The 23396-nt window shown below is 36.6% G+C and overlaps 1 protein-coding gene across 38 annotated transcripts in view; it reads left to right on the top strand.

The window, feature by feature from the left end:
- Positions 1-23396, top strand: part of adgrl2 (adhesion G protein-coupled receptor L2) — a 136341-nt gene that overhangs the window by 76064 nt on the left and 36881 nt on the right. For 34 of the 38 annotated variants that reach the window (XM_015390157.1, XM_015390146.1, XM_015390144.1 and 31 more), the window contains 4 exons: positions 3441-3455; positions 4533-5333; positions 21712-22005; positions 22726-22829. In XM_015390157.1, the coding sequence (XP_015245643.1) occupies positions 3441-3455; positions 4533-5333; positions 21712-22005; positions 22726-22829 (1214 nt within the window). The remainder of the gene's footprint in view (positions 1-3440; positions 3456-4532; positions 5334-21711; positions 22006-22725; positions 22830-23396) is intronic. The other 4 variants (XM_015390152.1, XM_015390181.1, XM_015390185.1 and 1 more) reach the window with 1 other exon arrangement.

Below are 23396 nucleotides of genomic sequence, written 5' to 3'. Positions count from 1 at the left end.
TCCACGCTGACCAGATTTTTTAGTTGGTTTAGCTAAGTAGCAAATCTGATTTACAGAGCTTGTGTACGTTTTTTTTTTTACATTTTAGTGGTTATATTCTCAAAATAGAAATAAACAAAACAAAAGAGATTTAATATATTGAAAAAAGTCAGTTGAAGCCTCTAAGTGGACTCACCGAGCTGGATATTTATTTTTATATCTTTTACCTATTTGTGCTTACAGTCATTTTCAAAACAAAGGAATATAACAAACATTAGTGACTTTAAACATGCTAATTTAGATGACCAATCAAATGAACACATTACAATAATTAAAACCTTTATCATAAACCTTTTGAGCTAATGTGCTTTTAATCTGAAATGTTCTCAAAGTGTGTTACTTGTACACAAGATTTATACAAGCGAGTGGTATGTATGTATTATGGGCAAATGGTACAGAATTGTTTTGCAAAGCTTAATTCACATAAAGGTGTAATAGTATTTACCATTATTGCATGTACTGAATGTTCTTAGCATTTCCATATAGTAAAAATGCAGCAATTCCTTGCCTTTTTACCACAATGAGGTCTGAATACAGTGATATTTTTTAAGAACACTTATTTTTTAGCCTTTTTAGTTAACATAATTTCATAAGGAGTGTGAATTTTTCTTACTAAAACCTTTATAGTTTATAGTCATGGATTTAGAATCTATGCCTTAATATACTTTGCACAATCATTCATATTTTTATGCTTTTTCAAATGCTGTTACTTATCATCAAATTTCAAATATATTATTGGTATTCTATATAATAAACAACAAGTTAGTTTATAATTGTGAATTTGAAGGAAAGCAAGTGAGGCAAAGTGATGTAAATTTCTGTTTTTGCCCACACTTAACACTTTGTATATTGGATAGAATGCTATTTTTTGATTTGGTCTCATCTGACTCCCAGGACTTTCTGTTGTTACCTCTGAATCAGTGGTTCTCATTCTTGGTCTTTAAATAGCACTGCTCTGTATGGTGTAGAAATCTCTCTGTTATAGTCAACCAATTCAAATGATAGCCTCCTCAGCAGCCATCAAGTGCTGCAGATGCCCAACTCATTCAAGTAGGGTGTGTGGCACCCAGGCGACACCCAAAACACACAGGGCAGTGGTAGTTGACGAACAGTATAGAAAATTGCTGCTCTAAGTGATATATTACAAGCCTATGTCAGGATTATTTAATGGAACAAAATATTCTGCTTTCCACAGTCTGAAAAAAATCAGGTGTATCAAAACAAGTAATGTAAATTTTACAGTAGAAAAAACAATGCTACTGCTCTGTGAAAAAGTGCTGGTTTCTACTCGCATGCATGGATTTGCAACTCTTTGTTCCCTTCTGTGTGGCTGCAAACCCACTTTAAGGGTATTCCCACCACCTTAAGGGCTGGAGTGAGAAAGTAAGCGTCTTACTCTTGTTAAATGTAATGTGACCAAAATTAAGTGCCTCTGCGATTTGAAAATTGCATTTTGTTAAATTACATTATATTGCAAATGCAATTATTTGCCCAGCCCTACTTCCTGAGATCTTGAAAGCTTGGAGTACTTTCTATTACCCAACTTTTCTTTTCAAGTTCTTGGGTCTGCTGTCTTCTTTGACAAGCTTCTGAGACCTTTTCCCGAGAAAAAGCAATTGGTTACAATTTGTATTTTTAGGGGTACACTGCGAAAACAATCTAGAAATAACTAAAAATGTCTTTAATTAAGTATATTCACCCTTAATTTGAGTAGGTAAATGAGATACAGTAGTTTGCCAATGAAATGAGTAATTTTACTCTTAAAATAAGATAATTAGATAATATGCACTTGAAATAAGACAATGCAAATGTGTTTTCTTATTTTAAGTGTAAATTGTCTTGTTCCATTGGCAAAATGTCTCTTTTACCTCCTCAATTCAAGAACAAATGCACCTAATTTAAGAAAAAGAAATGACTTATCTAGATTTAGATTTTTTTGTAGTGTATGAGGGCAATCAGGAAATGCAAGTTAATTTGCAAAAAAATAACTAAGCTTGAAAGTCACTTATAATTTGCTGTCTATGTGGAAATAAATTCCTGCTTTTGTAAATAATCCAACAGACTTCCCTATTTTTTGAAAATAATCGCCCTGTTCACAAAAACAATGCAAATGTACAACCCTGTACCTACACCTGAGAGGGAACCCTATTAATCGTTTGCGAGAGCATACAAGCCCATTTCTCTTTGTATTACTAGCAGTGATGTGAAATGGATTTCTCCAAATTACATCCCGAACTTCACCTGTCAAGTAGAAACTTTGTAACTGAGGCATCAGTGGGAAGCCCAACCTATTCTTCCAGTGTATGCCATTGCATGAAACAATCTCCCAAAACACTCTGGTCTTTTTCTCTCTACTGAGGCCTTTCTCTTGTTCTCATACACTTCGTAGACACTTTTTCTCTTATGATCCTTGGCCATTTCCAAAGAAATGTGGTGAGAAAGGTGAGCTTCAATGACTGGCTAAAACCGTAGCTCACAACACATACCCTGTATACACCTGAGAGCATGCATGCACAGAAAAAGATAGCTAACTGGGGACAAGCACATAGGACAGCCTTATGTAAACATATCACCAGAATGATTGACAATAAGGAGGACCACTTATTTAGATGATCCACCTGGAAAAAGAAAATCCTCCCCTATACCTTTAAGCAACAAATGTTCTTTAAAACAGTATAGACCTTTTCTTATCACTTAAGACTTGCCTCACCTTGCTAATCACTTGCCATTTCTACAGAGTTTACAATTTGGCTGGTTGTAAATAGTTAATTATTACTAAATAAGACTATTGAAAAAAAGTGTTCAATCTATCTGCATATGGTATTTTTCTGCAGTCTGTTTTTCTGAGGGGTTTGATTTGCTTTTACCTGTTTATAGAAAGAGATGGAAGAATGACTTGAAGTTGTTGGTGGTGGGTGGATTAACAGAACCAATGTCTTGCTTTATTCAGTTTGACTTTCCAAAATCATTCTTTCAAATCTTTTTATACATTCATTGATTTGGGTCAAACTAATAATAAATGTTTGAGTTTTTCTGTTAAAATTAAATGATGCTTAACATGTAAAAAAAAATGGCTTTAGTTGCAGTCCGGAACATTACACAGCTAATGCGTTGTATGCTAAAATCCATCCACCACTCCAAACCAACTGTTTATGAACATATCAACTGTGAACAGGCCAGTTTTGTGTTATACAGTAACCTAACACCTTTTCTACAACAGGACTTTGACAGCTGCAAGCTACCTTTCTCACAACCTTTCTGTTTCTTATAGGTGTACCCATCTTTTTCCATGTCTCATAACATGTTGCTGCATATGTAATCATAGCAATGACAGTTAATTCATATTAATCTCTTTTTTCCCCTTGCACCCCTTTCATTCTCTCTTCCAACGCTTAAAATAGAAGTGGAGCAAAAAGGTAAATAAAAGACATGATCAAAACCCTAGCTCCTTGTTTTGTGGCATCTGGTTGTAAATTACCTTTTTTCTCATGGTGGCCTCTACAAACACATTGCAGATGTTTCTTTTCAGAATCCCCTCGCCCCTTTCCCTCTTTCTCCAGCTGTAATGTTAATGGCCAGAGAAGTGCTGTAAGGCAAGTAGTGAGGCTGGCCATAAAAGAAATAGCACACATGCAGCCCAAAAGATGTAAATGGGGGGTGTATTGGCTGCAGTCCTTAGGGACATCCTCCTCTCATTCTCCCTGTGTGCTTTTGCTACTCAGCAGAATCTCATATTGCCTGGCTTCCAAACCCCTTCCCTTAGCATGCTATGGTAACAGTGTTTCTTAGACCTCTTATCAAGCTATTGCATTTTACTGTCCCCCTTTTCTCCAACCCCCTCCTCACTTTTTCCTCAACATTACTCTCATCTTGACCACTTGCTTCTCTTTTCTCTGTTGATTCTTTATCTCCGATACCTCAAAGCAACAACCAAAACACCTCAACATACCCTTAGTTAAAGTACACCAAAATGCAATGATGTGATATCTGCACCACTTTGTAAAGACAAACCTTTGCTGTTATATACTGTAAAGAATGTGGTGTAAATGAGAACAGTGCAAGTATATTCACAACCACTTTTGCAGACTCGGCTGACTCCTGCTCTATCATAACCTCTACCATCTATTATCATGGACTTTTTTATTTAGTTTTGTTGTTGTTTACAGGATCAATTGTTTTCTTAGGATGCGTTTTTCATTCTGTCCCCTCCCCTTTTTGTTCTAGTTAGCTAAAAATGTTTGAGGCCAACCTTTTATGTTTCAAACACTACAGTTTAATGTTTTTCTAAATAACTTTTGCATTTCTTTCAATGCACATGACTAATATGGTTGTACTGCTTGTGTATATTGGCTAACAAGATATGTGACTACCTGCATTAGAAAAGATGTAAAAGAAGTTAATGCTTGAGAATATGTTGTGAGTAAATTTTATAGTTTCATGTTTCATCTATTAACCTGCACCTGTTTCTCATTTTACTCTTCTCCCATTGCTAGTTTTTCTTTGTCCTGGGACTCTGAAAGCTGTCGGTGAGCCTTCCTTTCGGTTTGAGGTGGAGCAGCAAGCTGGGGCCTGGTGCAAAGACCCACTTCAAGCTGGCGACAAAATCTACTTCATGCCTTGGACTCCTTACAGGACAGACACGTTAATTGAATATTCCTCCCTTGATGATGTCCAAAATGCCAGGCACACTATCACCTACAAGCTGCCTCACCGAGTGGACGGGACTGGATTTGTGGTTTATGATGGGGCCGTGTTTTTCAACAAGGAGCGAACGCGCAACATTGTGAAGTTTGATCTGCGGACTCGCATCAAAAGCGGCGAGGCGATAATTAATAACGCTAATTACCATGACACATCGCCCTACAAGTGGGGAGGCAAAACAGACATCGACCTGGCAGTGGACGAGAATGGTCTTTGGGTGATATATGCCACAGAGCAGAACAATGGCATGATGGTTATCAGCCAACTGAACCCGTACACACTTCGGTTTGAGGCTACGTGGGAAACTGCGTATGATAAGCGCTCAGCCTCCAATGCCTTCATGGTTTGTGGAGTACTCTACGTTGTGCGCTCCACCTATGAAGACAATGAAAGCGAGGTCAGCAAGAGCCTGATAGATTACATTTATAACACAAAACTGAATCGTGGGGAATTCGTTGATATCCACTTTCCCAATCAGTACCAGTACATTGCAGCTTTGGATTATAATCCCAGAGATAACCAGCTCTATGTTTGGGATAACTTTTACGTCCTGCGATACAACCTGGAGTTTGGCCCGCCTGACCCTGCTCACGGTAAGAACTAATCTCTCATACAATCTTCTACAAACCTTCATTTAAAATATATTGCTGATATGGTGCTTTAAGATCCTAACAAGTGTATTTTATATTGTGTTAGTATTCTACATTTACTGGGTATCATGTTCCCCAGCTGACTGATTTTTAATTTCTAATCTTAAATGTCCAAAATTTCTTCTGGGAAGATCTCAGTAGGAAAGCATCTTGAGCCTATGAGAAGAGTTAAACAACACCTTGAAGCCCGTTACCTTTTCAAGGAGGATCAATATCCAGGGAATTTGGAGAGGTTTACCATCCCTGCATTACCAGAGTACCAGGTGCTAAAGCTTTGGGTACCACTGCTAGCATATACCTTTTTTCAAGAACAAGCGAGACAGGGAAAAGCTGAGCTATGTATTCAACTCAGGAAACATGCATGCCCGGACAGGTGTAAAGTCTGGCCCAGGGCAAGATTAGATCTTTCCCAAAGAAATGCTGAAGTACTAAATCTCTGTTGGCCATTAAAAAGAAAAAAAAAAGAAAAAATCTCACGCTCCTAGACAGAAGTGTCAGGATTTAAGGTCTTGCAAAGAAAAAAGATTTTAGACATAAGGGAGAAGGATCAATCATCCAGGGTCACCACAGCTGCACGTGTTTTTAATTAAGCTGTCAAGAGCAGAGAAGTAGCTAGCCCACGTCTGTGATAGCCCTTGCACAGAAAATATAATAACAGCAATTATCCTAATCCCCTTACACTCAGGGTCCTAAGCCCAAGAAATACCCAGGGTAGTCACTGATGAGTCGCAGAGGTCAAGCAACTTTTTCCACAGATTATCAGGAAGCTTAAGATTTATTAATATGTTTGCTTGTCCATTTTGGTATTGATAGGGCTTGGGCTAAGGCTACTAAATTGGATTCAGTCTTTGGAACAGCTTCAGTCTTGCCAGAAGAAGGCAGGCTTTACTTCGACAAAGAATAAGACCCCGTTTTCAAATGAGAATTTATACGCCAGGAATTTATGGCTACAGTTACTTTTTTCGTTATCCCACCTTTGAATTTTTATTGTCCCTCTGAAGCACAAGGATAGAAATAAATTCCGTAGTAGGATGTTGCAAGTAAATGTTTTGTAAAGAATTACATAATGGAATTGGATTTATTTAAGATTAATCAACCAAAAATCTTGCACAGACTTATGCTAACAGGTTTAATTGTTTTAAGAGGTAAGGCCAGTGTGACTTATTTTTTTTTTTTTTTTTTTTTAACATACTACAGCAATTATTACTTACATTTATTTACATTATGGCTACCCTTTTTTTTTATAAGTGGCGTCATATTGGTTTTGAGCACAGATTGACTTTCAAATGTGAAAGTATAATATAAAATTTACATTCTTAACTTCACATTTTAAGGAGAGCTAATACTACACAGCCCCCTAAAAACACCGTCTCAAACAGGCATGTCCAAAGTTGTTCCTTGAGGGCCCCTATCCCGCAAGTTTTAGAGGTTTCTCTGCTTCAACACAGCTGATTCTGATCATTGCAGTTCAAATAAAGCCTGTTATTCAGCTATCAATGGAAATCAGCTGTGCTAAAGCAGGAAACCTCTATAAACTGCAGGACAGCAGCCCTAATGGACCGACTTTGGAAGTGCCTGGTCTAGTCCCTAAAACCCAATAGCAGCATTTTTATTACAGGGTTCTTTTCCTCAATGGAAAGGGAGTCTGGTCAGGAGTAATGGAAATATTTGGCTAAATACTGAAAGATAGCTTACAAGAGGCTACAAAACACTGTCAACTTAACTATAGGTTGACAGTGGGACAACAACCCTACAAAAATAGCCAGATTAACAATGGAAAGTTTGAAATTAAGATAACACTTGAAAATAAAATATCTTTTCATTGACAGTCTTCATTTATTCTGACCATGCTTCAGATACTGTATCTTGCAAAGAAAAAAGAGCAAACGGTAATTATCTGGATCTTCAAAGGTGGAAGACGTTAGGGTAGAACCTCTTCAAAGAGAATAAAGAAAATTTTTACTCTAGAGAGGTGCCTAAAATATGTATAGCTATAATCACACCAAGAGGTTGTTCTACGAATCACTGGGCTGAGCAGTGCTGGGTATATACTGTACGCAAACACTAAACCTTTTAAATGTATTTATTTAATTTTTTCATAAATTTGAAAAATATCTTTTTTATTTTCTCAGCAATACTTTGCCCAAGGTTTGTGGTTAGGGTGTTGAAAATTGCATTTGGTGTTAAAGAAATGTTCAAAATGTGTTTGCTCCCTACTCATTCAACATACAGACCTCCCGATCATTGTGATGAGCCCATCTTTTCTCAATGTTGAGTATAGTTTGGAGCTTTGCAAACTCTACCTGTCATAGTATATGCGCTCCTTGGGACACTTTTTTTATGTCAACAAGGACTCTGCTCTCTCTTCCTGACAAATGAGACCTGAGTCTGGCCCTGCTGCTGACTAATGTATGTTGAGCTGAAGTCGATGAGAGTAAAGCAGAAAGGTCCAGGATGATCATCAAGTTGTCAATAAACTTGTCCTCCCACATGGCTGATGTTGACACATAAATGATGGCACTTTTTTTCTTGCTGTCACTGGACGCCCTCTCTTTAATATCTTGATGCTCGTTTGTCTGCCTCACTAGAGACTGAAAGAAGCTATCAAAAATGCACGGTGTGTTTGAGCACCGTGGGGGGTGCATAAAATTGGAAAACAAATTAGAGTGCAAGTTAAATTATCCAAAGTGGCATTTCAAAACATTTCAAAAACATATCAGATTAATTTATAGTTTTTTTTAGGGGATCTTTGGAGTTTGCATGAAAGACTGTGTGTCTTGGATTGCCCAACAGTCAAGGAAATACTATTCCAAAATTTTAAAAGCTGTGATGGGATTAGGCCACACTCTTTTTATGAAGATAAGAGTGTGCTGTTATAAGTTCAAGAATAGTATTAGATTTATCTTCAAAAAGGAACTTCAAAGCATGCACAGACCATAACTTAATGGAGCATTTCTAAGAAGAGAAACTGCTGATGTTTCCATTTGTTATGCAGCTTCTTCCTAAACTGCACCAATATTTCTCAAGTGTACAAAAATCTTACCCATTTGATTTTGCCTACCATTTGCAGCGAAACCGCAAAGTAATGGGAAAATCATGTGCGACAGACTGTTGAGTTCCCGTCACCTCTGATAATTTTGCCTGCCTAGAGACAAGATCATCTCTTGTAGGATTATAGAGGGGTAGATGGGGTCACGTCCAATACGCATTTCCTCTGCAAATGGACATTAAATGGGTCAGTAAGTCTTACACTTGGCTTGAAGCAGAAGCCCCATAAGCTGCTCATTTAACTCTGCTGTCCTGGGTACTTTCTTCCTAGCATATGGTAAGTCATAAAAAATAGTCCTATAACTGATTTAAATTAGGTATTCCCAGGAAGAGTTACACCACCATATTTTATGTAATTCATGTCAACCTCGGATATGATGTAGTAAGAAATATCAAAAGCGATTCACACCACACATGCATACAAATCCTCTAACACTGCCTTAGTTGGACACATATCAGGCTGGGAACCCTTTTGTTTCAACTGTTGTAGCAAAATTTGTTCTTTACAAGTGCTTTCTGTGCTGCAATTAAGAGTCGGACAAATCATAATTGTTAAAACATAAATTCTATTGTATACACTTTTGCACTTTGCTGCAGCCCCATGTGAACCCAAGGCAAGAAAAAATTGTAAGAACAAAAAATGATCTAATTTATAAAAAATTACAGGATACTCTTTATTGACGTGAGTCATCAATTAATTTTAAAGCTCTGCATGTGTTCCATAAGATGACCTGTGTTTTGGATGTAAGGAAAATAACTTACCATGCAAAAATGTTAGCTGCTACAAATGTGTGTTACTTGTAGGCATTAACAGTCACCCTGGAGAGCTTACCTCATACAGTCTGATGAATACACAAGTCTCTAATAAGAACCACGATGATTTATTCCTGTCTACTCTGCTGCTTCCATAGAGGTTAACCTGTGCATGTAAATATTTGAAGTAGAAATAAGGACATACAGAGGGAGAGATGGAGATTTTCAAGGAAAAGTACATTTACACCTTGAACATAGGACCGTTGTAAATATACCTATTAACAGATTTTTATTGAATCTCGGGTTAAATACATTTAGCCTTTGAGCTAATTTATACCTTGATCTCATACACACACATCAGCATTTCCTTCTTTTCATTTCTGTTATACCTATAAATTAATCCTTCATCCACAAATTATTTAGTTTGAGAAAATAAATGTTTTTTTTATATGTTCATTTTCATGAATTATATGGATGTTTCTTGACAGAAATTGGCACATTCGCACATGGAATTTAATGCTGCTTCATAATATTTGGTAGACCCGTTCTATTACACATGTTCAATTGCAGTAAGAAAGTAGAGTACAAATATTCAGGTCAAATCATTAATCTTTAAGGGACTGAAATGATTGATCCAAGGTAAATTTAAAATGCCCGACAATTGGGGTCCACAATTGTTTAAAAAAAAAAAAAAATCCCTATTTAACCAAGAGCTATAATTTAGCAATCCTTTGTTATAAAAACCCAAATTAAGAAGCCTTGTTAATTTAAAACCCATTTTAAACATTGCCATAAATGTTCATCAACTAAACCATTTTTTAGTAAAATGATACCCTTTTATGTTACATTATAGATGTCAATTAATTTACAGTCATATTTTTTTGCAATAAAAATCATATTTATTACTGTAGAGTATTACATGATGACCCCCAAAAAAAGGAAATATTAAATTAAATAGTGGTAAATCTTAATTTTTTATTGCCACCAGACCTCTTAAGAATCTGACCATTTGGTTTACTAGTAGTGTCATTCTAGGTATTTATCTATATCTTTCATTAAAAAAAATCTTTATGATTTTAGATTAAAATTTTATTAAAACAAAGCTTGAATAATCTCCAGCTCCTGTATTGTATTGTTAGTGATATTAAGGTCAGCATTCTAAGCACAAATATTGTGCAGTTGTCGTTTAGGAATATATTGACTTACTGATAGGCACCACTACATATAATTATTAAAACCATGCAGTCTAAAAAGTTTCATATTATAACTCCAAAAGTAGGTTATCTAACAGCAAGACATCAGTTGTTTTTTTCAAATGGGTAGTTCTGATATGGTAACATTTTTTATAGTCTCAATATTTGCCAATGACCACTTTTCTACATAGTTTGCAGTTGTTAAAGGAGAATTGTACAACCAACTTTTTCCCAAGAAGCAGCAAGGGCATGCAGTATTTTCTATAGCTGTAAGATTTTGTAGATCTAAGCTTGTTCTGTGATTCTCTAATAATAAGAAATAACAGCTATTACAGCAATGGCCAATATGACAAACAGTTAATTTCTGAAATCACTTAACTTTGTTTTACCCATTGATTCATCTCTAACCAATATGTCTTCCAAGAAGCCTAATCAGCATCAAAACATTAGTCTTTAGCACAACAGTTAACTGAAACAAATGGGTAATAATATTTTTTCCTTATTTTTTAAAGTTACATTTAACATTCAGTTTGCAAGCGATTTCATTTGCTCATTTGACTTGTTTCTATGCCACAGTCACCAGCTACAAGGTCCAGGATGTGTTAAAAATGCCCAATTTGTTTGTTTGCCTGAGCAACAATCTCACCCTTCTCCCTAAGCCCCTATCAACTATCTAAGCGGACACAGTGGTGTGAAAGGAGAGGTTATCGATGTGGAAAATCACCCTTTTTGTTTGTCTTGTTTTGTTGGTTTTTTGGATGTCTTTCTCCTGTCTTGTTTTCAGTTATGTTTTTTTTTTCTTGATCTGCTTCCATCTACTATTTCTCTCTGCCATTCTCCCCTCTATCAGTCGTAACCTACCATTTAGTAGTACGTACTTTTTTCCCTCCCCCTACCATATATATATATATATATATATATATATATATATATATATATATATATATATATATCACATAAAAAGTATTCACAGAAAATAAATACAAATAAAAATAAGCAAATATAAGTATGCAAATATATCTTATATATTTTATAAAGTTGAATTGTGAAATAGTGAGGATAAAAAAAAAACTAATTTTAAAGAGATATTTTGCATGTTTTTACAGAAAACTATCTTGAAAATAGCCTTTTTATTTGACCCTCTATGACTTAAACTTTGTTTGATGAGCAGACTGACACCTCAGTAATTTGCTGCCCAAGTAGCCTATTTTCCCTACATTTACTTCTCACACTGCTTCTGTGGATGTGACGTCAAGCACGTTCATGTTAAATGGGTCCAAACTTACAAACAATGGCATCGAGCTCAACATAGGCACCATTGGCAACTCCACATTAGGTGAAAAAAAAGAACCAGAAAAGTTGTTAAGTACGAGGGTGCTCTATTAGAACAAGTAGAAGAGTCCTGCAGTTCTGTGTTTTGGCCACTAGTGTCAAAACACCCTATCATGCCACTTTAAGTTCTATTCTTTCACAACCCAAACAAACTCAGCTATTTCCTACAATAAAAATCCAGCAAACAGAATTTTAAGAATCATATAATGGAACACAAACTTACACAAGTTTTACAAAATAGTAAGTGAGCTAAGATAAACATAGTGTACTTGAAATACTCATGGGCACAACTGGCACAACTCTACAGGATTTATTAATAACCCATTGCTGAAAATTATAGGCTAAGTAAACTTAGGTAATATACAGAGAGCTGAGCAACACCAGCTAATTATCTGACGGGAGGAATAGAACCACATTTGCTTGCAAAACACACTCATGTCTTGAATGATATCCTATTAATCAAACATTTTCATCAGATATCTATATTTATGCTCAATTTGCTAGCATGTTTGTTTGTTTTTTGACCAATTTAAAGATTTCTTATTCAGGGATATTTAGCATCTACACGCAGACTTTAACAGATATTAATAAGAAATATTATTACAGTAACCAAGGTTTTTTTGATTCACTTATCAGGTAGTGAAAATCCTAAAAGTAGCCTTAATTTTTATCATCGTTTTCTATTTTAAAACATAACACCTATTGTCCCAAGGACTTAATGGCATTGGGAGTCAAAAGACTGTACAGTAGTCTTCCTTTGCATAATTTCTTTGGTGCATATAGACAAGATAACTTGATATGAGCCCCCAACCATGACCCCTTCACCCCAACCCCTAGTTTAATCTTAGCCTATTCAATTCTTGTTAGTCATAAAAAATATATTGAGACAAAAGTTTCGAAGAATTGATCAATCAGTGTATTAATAGGAAATGTATTGAAAATGTATACAAATATTTTCTACAGCCATGCCTAAAAATGTATGTAAAGCAATTTGGTTTTGTTAAGTGAGACATAATGTTAAAAAGGTTATGTATGTGGCACATGTTATACATGTATGTGTTTAATAATGACAAATAATTTAACATTTCATTATTGATTTCATTAGCACTGTTTTATTATTATTAATGTGATGCATCCATCTCAAGTTTGCAAATTTAAAAACAGAAATAATGTGCCTGTGTAATGAATTAAATGTGGTGCACTATCAGCTTTCTATACTTGCTGCATTCCTATCGATCCTGTTTATAGATTTCTGCTTGTGTGACATGTTTAGATTTGAGCGAAAAAGTTAGGGTCAAACCTCTCTTTAGCAGTAGGACCTTTTTTTCACAGCCGCACACATCCAGACTGAACCTGATATATTTATGTAATTCTGAAGCAAACTAGAAACGGCACACTCTCTAAATGAACCCATTGAATGGTTTTTAATATTAACTTCATCTATCAAAGTTTAAAAAAACAATATTTGACAGAAACTGATGAGTTGATGAGCCCTAACACACTGATGGCAGCTTGCACACAGAGCAGGCTGTCTGTAGATAACAGCGATCCGAAGTTAGGCCTACCTGTGGCTTGTAGCTCAACTGAAAATCTTGGTTCTATATCAAAGTGATGGAGCTGTTGTCTTACCCAGAAGGGAGAGGAAGATTCAGGCTCTATCTTCCTCCCTCTGCCTCTATGTATACAGGCTGAATCAAACTTAGCGCAGTTATCCGGCCTAAACACTCTGTCAGGTTATAAGGACCAGCTAAGGTGAAGTATCTCTTCACTGTGGTCACTAGTTTAGTGCCCTCTTCACTCTTATTTGGGTGAATGTTTTAAAACTAGTTGGCAAAATGTGTCATAATGAAAGGTTTATGATTTTATTTTGCTGTTTTCTGTTCATCTTTGTTTCAATATGCCTATATTCCGTTTGCACTAAGTTATCAGCTACAACCGTCTAACAGCCCATGCCTATGTGCACCCAGGGGCTTCTCGGTACTTAACCCCAGACCTGTTTTCTCTGAAATATAATCATTTCTGCTTCTCTAGTGTAAAACATTATGGTCAGTTGTTGGTACCAGATAAGGCCATTAAACAAGGCCTTTCCCGAACACACCTCAACATGATGTTTTATCAAAAGCCCAAACTGCTTGTAATTCGTTGCCTTGGGCTGTCAACTGCTGAAGTTAAACTGCTGTACAGAGTGCTGTTAAATGATACCCACCAACAACATACAAGAATTCAAGCAACAGCAGACCTGGACTTATGATTTAAAATGTCATAAAGCGTTGCTTTACATAATATGAGGAGAGGGAGAGAGAAAGAGGCAATGATTATGGTTACACTGAGCCCTATAGCCAAGGGGATCCGCAGTTTCTTGTTTGATTACAGTCAGACTGTGAAACAACGTGTATTAAAAGAATTATTACTCAGACATCACAATGGTCCCCCATCACTGCCTGACACATGCCTTTGAGGAGCTTTATTTCACACAGTCTGATTATTGTGTCTCTGGGAGTCTGTGTTCCATTAATCTGTACATGTGCGAAATTGTCTTTCACTTTCTACAGCTATGCTGTTGTCTGCATGCATGCTTAAGCAGTTTCCAGCCCCTCATACGTGTGTGCCTGAGTTTGGGTTGTCATTTCTACGCCTGTGCCCGAATGACCCCCTCTGTCGCTCACTGCATCTAATTTTTTGTCTGCTTGGCACAGTTTGAGTTAATACTTGAAATTTGAGGCACGCACCCTTACAAAAAGCTGGAAGAAGATAAAAAGAAAATGTTGTCTGGCAGCTGCTGTGTCTGTTTCCTTTACTTTGTGTTATGTTGTTTGTGGAGCTCTATATGAATGTGTACATGTTTGCGATTGCTTGGGTTTAAGTGGAGTGTGCTGCCTTGCCTCTGTCCATATGAAGCGATGCATTGGCTCTGTCAGAAAGCAACAAGTTAGACCCAGCAGTAAATAACGTAAAACATCTATTAGGTTTTGTTTCCTAAGACTTGGATGTGTGCTGAACAAACTTCACAAGGACACAGCTCCTGGGAAATTATGTGAATTTTTCTCAGCTTTCTTCATATTTACTGCTGATGTACCAGCAATCACACGCCTTGTTGGCTTTCACAGCTATGCATGCAACACCAAGTGAAAGATGTGTAATCCAATTTCCTCTGTGTGTGTCATTGCTGTTATTGGTAGATATCAAATGCATCACATACTTGATATACTCATTACACTGTTTCATTGTCAATAGCAGCTCCACTTCCCTATGAACCTAAATGCAACCGAGCTGAGTCCAGCAGAGATTGTTTTAATTTTTAAGAAACATTTCTAAAACTACACTTTACTTAAGGACAAAAAAAACTTTATAGCCATTAATCTACCCTTGTTATAATAATACAAATTTTGCCAAATTGTAGTTTCTATAAAAAAAAATAATGGCATTCATAATACTTCTGGACTTCACATAAACACCAGATATGTGTTTTATTTTGCAGTTTCTATAAAATCTAGTTTTCAGTAATATTTTGAAACAAATAAAAATCAATGTTATAAAAAAAAAAATCAATTTTTTTTACAACATTCATAAATGGAGTAAAGCGAGGCTGAAAATTAAGTCAAGCAATGTTTCCCTACACATATTAAATACTGTTTTCTTGTAACCAGTTTCTTGCAACTCTTAAGCAAGTTTTTCTGTTCTATAATCTCAAATACAGTCCACACTGAAGGGTGTGTTTATGATAATAAGTTCTTCTGCTTATGTATGCTGCATGCCCTGATTGGAAAAAATCATTTGGTGTTACAGTTTCAGACTTATTGATCACTAGTGTAACACAGTTAATTTTAGAATAGTCAGATAGCTATTTTAACCACATGTCTAATTTGTTTATTAGTATCTTATTGTTATAATGTGATTTTTCTTAAGGGCTCATTTAGTAAAAATGACCAGCTTTTTTAAACCTTTGATCAATGCAATTTTTCCAAAAGGATGGAAAAGAGAAGGTAGCCTTCTCGTGAAACCTCGCCTAATACCACTATACGAGTAAAGAGAAAGCTGATGGAAAGTTTTTCTTTTTTTAGTTTTTTTTTTCCTCATGATTTTCTCCTCTGTCAAAAGATAAGTAGAACCTGATAAAAATCACAAAATGTTACCCTGATGAACAACCACCCAGAGTCAGTACCAGATATGATATAATTGACATAAATGCTGGGGTTTTCCATTTGTCACCCTGACACGAGTACTCAATCCTGATAAAGTCTCATCCAGGCTTCATATAAGCGTAAGGATTGTATGTGTGTGTGTGAGAGTGTGTTTTCCTCTGCTTCTGAGTTCTTACTGTAAATGTATGCATATGCTGACAACACTTGACAAGCCACATTCATCTCTTTGATTCCTGTCTTATTTTCTGTCATCGATCCCAGACCTGTAACCCCAGCGGTAATAACAGAACCACCAAGAAATGCCACAGTGTGTGGGCATCGGATCACACAAAGTGGTTATGAATAAGCCTTCCCTGACTATTGGCTGTACTTTGGAGAATATCAGTCTATGCACTTGCACTTCGTGACAGCTAATTGAAGCTTCCCCTTGGGCTGAGATCAGGAGAGATATAATAATCAAGAATCCTGTCCTGGTTTTGGATGTAGTCCAAAGTAGTCAAAAAACTTTAACTCACTCACTTTGTTAACTAAAGAATATAATTCAGGGAATGCACCTACGATGTCAGACATCTGACGTTGCAGTAAAAGACAAGATGTCACAAATTAGACAAAAAGACCCATGCAGTTTTCTTACAGATCAATAACGATCCTTCACAGCATCCACTTATAGACATATTCACTTGGACAGCTCTGTGAGTGGAGTTGGCCTTTTTTGTAATACCTTAGCTTCTTCCTTCCTGCTTTCAGTGGATTAAACTGAACCAGGCTATTGCATATAGGTAATAAGATTAGTGTGCCGTTGGCAGAAATGTGAGCTAGCATACCACACACAATAAAAAAACAGTGGTCAGAGAGGCTTGCATTGTTCATTTTGAAATCTCAGTGGGAAGAATAGCCTACATTCAGATTGACCTTTCTTTACACACAGGAAAGAGGATTACATTGTATCATAAACATGACGTGAAAACCCCACCAACAGGATTATAGTAGGCCTTTCATCTAATGTGTCTGCGTTGTATTATTCCTCATTAATGAGGCCTGTTACAGCACAGCTGTTTTCAGCTGTAGCTTGGACCTTTACCAGCGCCTTTTTTTTTTCCAATGCTAATATGACTTTATTTTCTTATTAATGGGCATATACGAACATGGGTGACCCATACCGGATTTTAATCAAAATGGAAAAGCAAACTTTTTTCCGGCAAGGCTAATGTAGTATAACCACTTAGTCCCCAAACACCCATTTTTTTCTTTATTATGTAGTGTAAAAATCATTTTCTTTTTGCTTATTTCAATAACTAGCTGGTGAGTGAGAACGATGGCGGCTTTGCTACATTTACAACTTACAGTTTTTTAATTCGTCTTAGCAAAAAGTCTAAGTTGTATGGACGTTATGACAAAAAAATTAAAAGTGGGGTACACCATGACACTTTAAAAATGTTATTACATTCTCATCTAAAAACATAAGAACCTATTTAGTATTCAAATTTGTAATTCAAGTATTATGGATTGTAAACATTTGAGTTCTCTGCACATCTTATTTAAGAGCAATTCTAATGTTAAAATAACACTGTGTAACCTTTTAAGTATTTCAGTAGTTTAATTAGAGATATGTTTACTGATTTTTACTCTCAATGTACGCTCAATGGTGTGTCTCCTTGTTCCGTGTGGGCTGGCCCTTTAAAAAAAAATCCTATTTTACTTGAGACGGTCGGATCCATCGCTAATTGAGTCATGTGACCCAGATGAACGCTTTTTCGGCAGTCTGAAATCTCCTTAAACATGAGAGATAACTTAACTAAAAGTTGTTGTTGGGAGACAAAATAGATATGACACCTACCTGATCAGAAATATCTTTGGTTCTCTGATTTGGGTGGATGTCGTCTTATCTTTACAAAGAACTCCATGACTTAATCTGCTGGTCCAAAGAGGTCTGCTATCAGATTCCAAAACACAGAGAGAGACTGTTTCATTTTGCAACAGTGCAGGTTTGCCATTGGCCTTCAGGGGTGCTAAACCTATAAGTTACACGTATGGCACAGTTAGTGTCTAAAAGCTTAAGAATGTCTAATGCCACATTTTTAGCTTCATGCTAACTTGTCAAAACATAAATTTTCTCTGTAATTCTAATGGTGATTGTAGGTAGGAATGGAAAACCAAAACTTCAAAGACACTTATTATAAACAGACCCATGAAACCCAACATTTGCCTAGGGCCACAAAAAGGAGCCTTGTTGAATGAGAGTGTTGACAAGATACAGTTGCTAGTTGACAAGCTTCAGGAATGTACTTGGATCACAGTAGATGTCTCTCTGATTTATTGGCTGTAACTAGGAGCCCTTTATCTCAAATCATGCCTGTGAACTGTGATTCATTTTATTTCTGTCAGTGTTTTAAACCCCAGCATCCCATGACCAATGGAGTTCTAAGATTTTATCTTCCATCATTTGGAAATGGGATACCTTTAGAGGGCCTCACAGATTCTTGGAGATATTCTGGAAATGTTCCAAACATTTCCAACCCAGATGTTTTAAAAGAAAAAATATTGACTTATATGCTCTGTTGACCCAGTATGAGAATCATAAAATTGCATAAACAAAAATGTTAAAAAAGTTATATTTAACTTGAATTAACTTGAATTTACTTCTAAGACACAGAAATGTAAAAGCAGACGAAGGGTTCAGGTATGTCACCTTCATATTAAAGGACACTGCAGACAGCTTGTCTCTCAGTCACTGTAAGAGGGTTTATGGTTGACCATTTCACAGTGTTGAGTAAAAACATGAATGTAGGGGAGGAGGTACAAAAAAGACAAGGTGAATTCAGCCAACCAAATCTGCCTTCAGCTCACAGTCAAAAACGCCAGTCATCTGTGTATACCCTCACATCCTCCTGCTTGCGTGTGTATGTGTGGCTCTCAAGTCCACAACAGGAGGTAGCACACAGAGCACTCCTTTGGTCAATAGAGCCTATTTCGCCACAGGTAGCAAAGAGCCTTAAAGGCATCTTACCTTCAGCTCTACTGTGCTGAAGCCTTCATCCGCACTGTGGGCCTATGGTTGTAGCAGTTGGGGTGGGGGTGTGCGCAGTGGTGGGAGATTTGGGGTTGCTGTCAGCGAGACCTATTATCCAATGAAGGCAACAGATATGTAAGTGTTGTCACCTGGGGTCTGGTTGCCTCTCCTGCAATCTACCTGAAGACAGAAACTGTCCATTCCTTAGTGGGAAGACGCTGTATTGTTTCAGAAAATTTCTGTCATCATCCTCTGTCTCTGTGTTCTTCTATTTTTTTTTATTTATTTTCCCACCAGCCCTTTGCATTTACCCTCGTCCTAGATCTGCCTGTGAATCCCGACTGTCTTTCTATCACATTGGCTCTCTCTCATTCGTGTTTTCCCCTTGCTGCGGGGAGCTACTGAGAACGACTGTGTTCAACTCAAGCAGTGTAACAGCAACTCTTCACTTTCTCTGCATGCTCTACAGGCAGCCTAATGGAGGAAATCAAAGTGCTCAAACACGATTAGATTCAGCATGCACACAGCATTCCAGTCAGACCTCCTTTGATTGATGGAGCTTATCCTTTTTAAATTCACACAACAAATATCTTTGACAGGGGAATCTGGTTTTGTTTAGCACATGTGAAAGTGGAATGGATTCATTTTAGGAAGGTATCATTTCATGCAGAACTTCCTTATATTTGAGTTTCTATAAAATGTAAATACAGACCTACTCACTCTGCTCCAGTGAATCTCATAAAATATGTCCTCTTTTTCCTTCGTGGCTGATGTTATGAGTGTAGTATTTCCTTTTTTTTCCCTAAGAGTAAGACATATTGGTTTTGCCCCAGGCGTTGCATGAGTTACGACATAGCTACTGTAGCAGAGTATGAGTGTTTGGAAGGAATAACTTTAAAATCAATGTTCTAGCACTGTGGCTATACGGACTGGTCGGGACTGCTCCAGTGAAATTTAATTAGCCATGCCACAAGCTCTTCTAGGCAAGAATGATTGCCAAAAGGATGTTACTCTAATTACTGTCTTGTTCTCCTCAGACTCATCAACTTGAACAAGCAGTAATCAAAACACAGGAGGTAATACAGTGAAGATCCTGGATATGTCAGCTACTTTTACAGGATACAGAGTCCTGTAAAAATAGTTTTGCGACATGAATTTTTCTTGTTAAAGCTGTAAGTTTGTATCGTTTTGTACATAATGAGCCAAAAACAAAGTTTTACACCATTTTGATGTATAATACCTTTCCTTATTCCAAAATAGTGCAACAAGTGTGTAATTTATTCTCTGTATATTCTCTGATTTTATTTATTTTTTTTTATCCTAGAGGTGTGTTAGAGAATATTAGTTAAGTAACAGGGTGATGGAAAAAACTCACCAGATTAGCTGAGAAGTTTTAAACATCCTAAGATTTGAACAACTTACAAAGCACAGTTCTATCAGTAAATCTTATAACATGATGGCAATACCTCAAAGTTTCCAAGAAGACTTTTGACAGAAAATGATAAGTTACATGAGGCAGCTTTAGTCTGAGAACCAATCAAAAGATTCAGGTAAACTTGTAGATTCTACATGCATAACCCTGGTGCTCTATTTTCTGGAAGGATATTACTGTAATTCTAAAATCTGGCTTTTTTTGAAAAAATTGCACAAACAAAAAAAGCCCTTAGCCGAAAGAAATGGTTCTCTGTTTGAAATTTAGCCGCAAGCCAGGTAGGTAACAAACAAAGGAAAGAATGTGCTGACATTAGGTGAGACAAAATATCAGTAAGACTCCACAAATATGGTAGAATGCAAATGATATTATTTGGAATTGTTTTTTTAGCAGGGACAAGGAAGCTGGTCAGAGCTGATAAGGAAACGCACGGCACTAACTACAGGGCAATCCTTAAGCAAAACCTGTTTAAGGCAGCATATGAATTGAGACTGGAATCTATGTACACCTTCTAGAAAGAAAACACCAGTAGACATTCAAACTGAGCTATAATGAAAGGATTTAGATTTCGTCATATTTTTGTGTTAAACTTAAACATTGATTTTTACGGATTCCCTCAAATAATGTATGAAATTAAAGAAAAAACTAAACTTTAGGCTTGGCAAGCTCATGTACATGTGTACTTTTAAAATGTGTTGCTGTAGTTGCAACTTGTAATGGTTTTGCAGAGGTCTGACTCATGGTGGGGAAAAATATATGTGCAAAAACGTTTCTTTCTTCTTTTTTTTTTAAAAGCAACATAAAAAAATAACATTTACCGGTACCTGTTTTTTCTCTTTCAGATCATGTGTTGGTAAATGATATAGTTTACCTTTCATAAGCATGTTTTATGTTAGGAGAAAAAAATAAGGTGTGTGAATATATTTGCATTTGCATTAAAAGGTTGCATCAGGAAGTCTTGAATTTGTAAAAATTGCAATGATTATGATAATGAGATCAAAGATGAATGCTTTTTTCCTTCTATCCTCTCTTTTTCATGTGGGCTTCATTAACTCTGAGACCCTTAGCATGCTGAGTATTGTCATTTGAGTCAGATGTGAGCATCTGATACTTTGAGACTATGTCCATTCAAATAGCATGAAAAATGCAATGCACTTTTAATTTTTTTTTATATATATATAATCTGTGTACATTATACATATGAGTGGTCCCAAAAAAACAAGCTGAGCTTACTACCTGTTGGTGTTATGTAATGCATTATATTTTCTTTTCTTCTCACAAAATGTCTTAATGTGTCTCCCTTTAAAGCACAGTTTATAAATCTCAGCAATGACAGTGGTTTCTCCACTGATCTAGACATGACAACCAAATCATAATTCTCTCCCAATCCAACCCCCATCTGTCTGCACAGCACCACCTCTGTCAGAAGTCACAACTGCCATTCAGCCCCAGAGGACTACCACCGTGACTACAACAACCACGGCCCACCGGGGTGCAGCTAACACCACCACGACTGTGCTTAAGGAGGGCAGCAGGCGGGCGCCCAGGCCGCCACCTGTAATCCTACAGACAACTTCCCCTCCGCCTCTGGAGTCATTCCCCTTACCTGAGCGCTTCTGCAAGGCTACTGAGAAAAGAGACATAATGTGGCCTCAGACCCAGCGGGGTATGGTGGTGGAGCGACCTTGTCCTAAGGGGACACGAGGTAAACAGGGCCTTGTCTCACCACAGGGATGTGGGCGCGCTGTGTATGATAAACCTTAAGCATCTCAAGAGAACATCCCTGAGTTTCCCATATCAGACTAGTACTCCTGCATACCAGTGTGTTTCTATAAAAAAAAAAAAAAAAAACTCAGTACTGAGCTAAGCAACAACAATTTAATTCAGTCAGCGTTTACCTTTTCAATTCTAGCTCTAAATGTGATTATGCACTGGGTAATAACTGTGCTGGAAAGCAAGCAGACTCACATGTTTCTTTCTAAACTTACATAGAGACCTGCATCCTTCTTTTGATAGTGTGTGAAATTGTGTGTGGAGTTCATCAAACAAGCGACTGATTAGAAGACAGGAAACATTTGCCACTGTAGAGCAAAAGCATGCAAAAAGTGTAACAGATATTTCCAGAAAACAATCCACCCCCTCACAAAATAAAAGAATCTGATTGGTGTTTGGAGTGCGATTCTACTGTAAATTGCAACCCTAACCGTTGCAAACTTAATCTGAGAAAAAGATAAAAGACTTTTCAAGGTGATATTTTTTAGGATTTATGTCATCCCTACATTTGCATGACCACCTGACTTTTATATTGTTTAATTTTTTAATTTTTGCTTTTGTACTTTGAGGTCCTTTGAAAAAAACAGTTTTTTGAGATGTTTCAAACTGACTCATCTTTCCTTGTTTTTTTTGTTGTTTTTTTTCCTGCCAGGCACAGCATCTTATTTATGTGTTCTTTCAACTGGGGACTGGCACCCGAAGGGCCCTGATCTTAGCAACTGTACCTCCCACTGGGTCAACCAGCTGGCCCAAAAGGTTTGTTTGAGCTTTTTATAAGTAGAATCTCTTGCTAAAGAAAATAATAATAAAATAATGAACATGTACATTTAATTTGTTTTGCTCTGTTATCAAATCAAGGTCAAGACTACATGAAACATCTTGTGAGATATTTTAAACTGATTTCAGGTCAAGTAGAATTAGTTCAAAAGCTACATGAAATACCTTGCAGAGGTATCTCTACCCGTTTTTCCTTTTTACATTTTGTGATGTTACAGGCAGCTTTTTTTTTTTTTTTACTCTTATTTTATCAGAGATCACAATAAACTTGTACATCATTTTAAATGAAGGAATATTTGATCTGCTTTCCTTCTTTTTTCTTTTTCTTTTTTTTTTTTTTTTTTTACAAATAACATCTATCAACTGCAAAACATTTCATATTTTCTCCTGTAATTTAGTGCTTTGTAGAGACACCTCTTTTTGTAGATTTAGACTGAGAGTTTCAGAACATCCATCTTTAATTTCTGCCAAAGATTTGTGCTTAATTTTGCTCTAGACTGTGCTGGACCATTCTAGAACATGAATATCATTAACATCTTAACATTA

This window comes from Cyprinodon variegatus, unplaced genomic scaffold, assembly GCF_000732505.1.
Source record: "Cyprinodon variegatus isolate N-32 unplaced genomic scaffold, C_variegatus-1.0 Scaffold487, whole genome shotgun sequence".
Classification (NCBI taxonomy): Eukaryota; Metazoa; Chordata; class Actinopteri; order Cyprinodontiformes; family Cyprinodontidae; genus Cyprinodon; species Cyprinodon variegatus.
The sequence above is the reverse complement of the archived record's forward strand: the minus strand, read 5'-3'. Positions and strand labels throughout refer to the sequence as shown.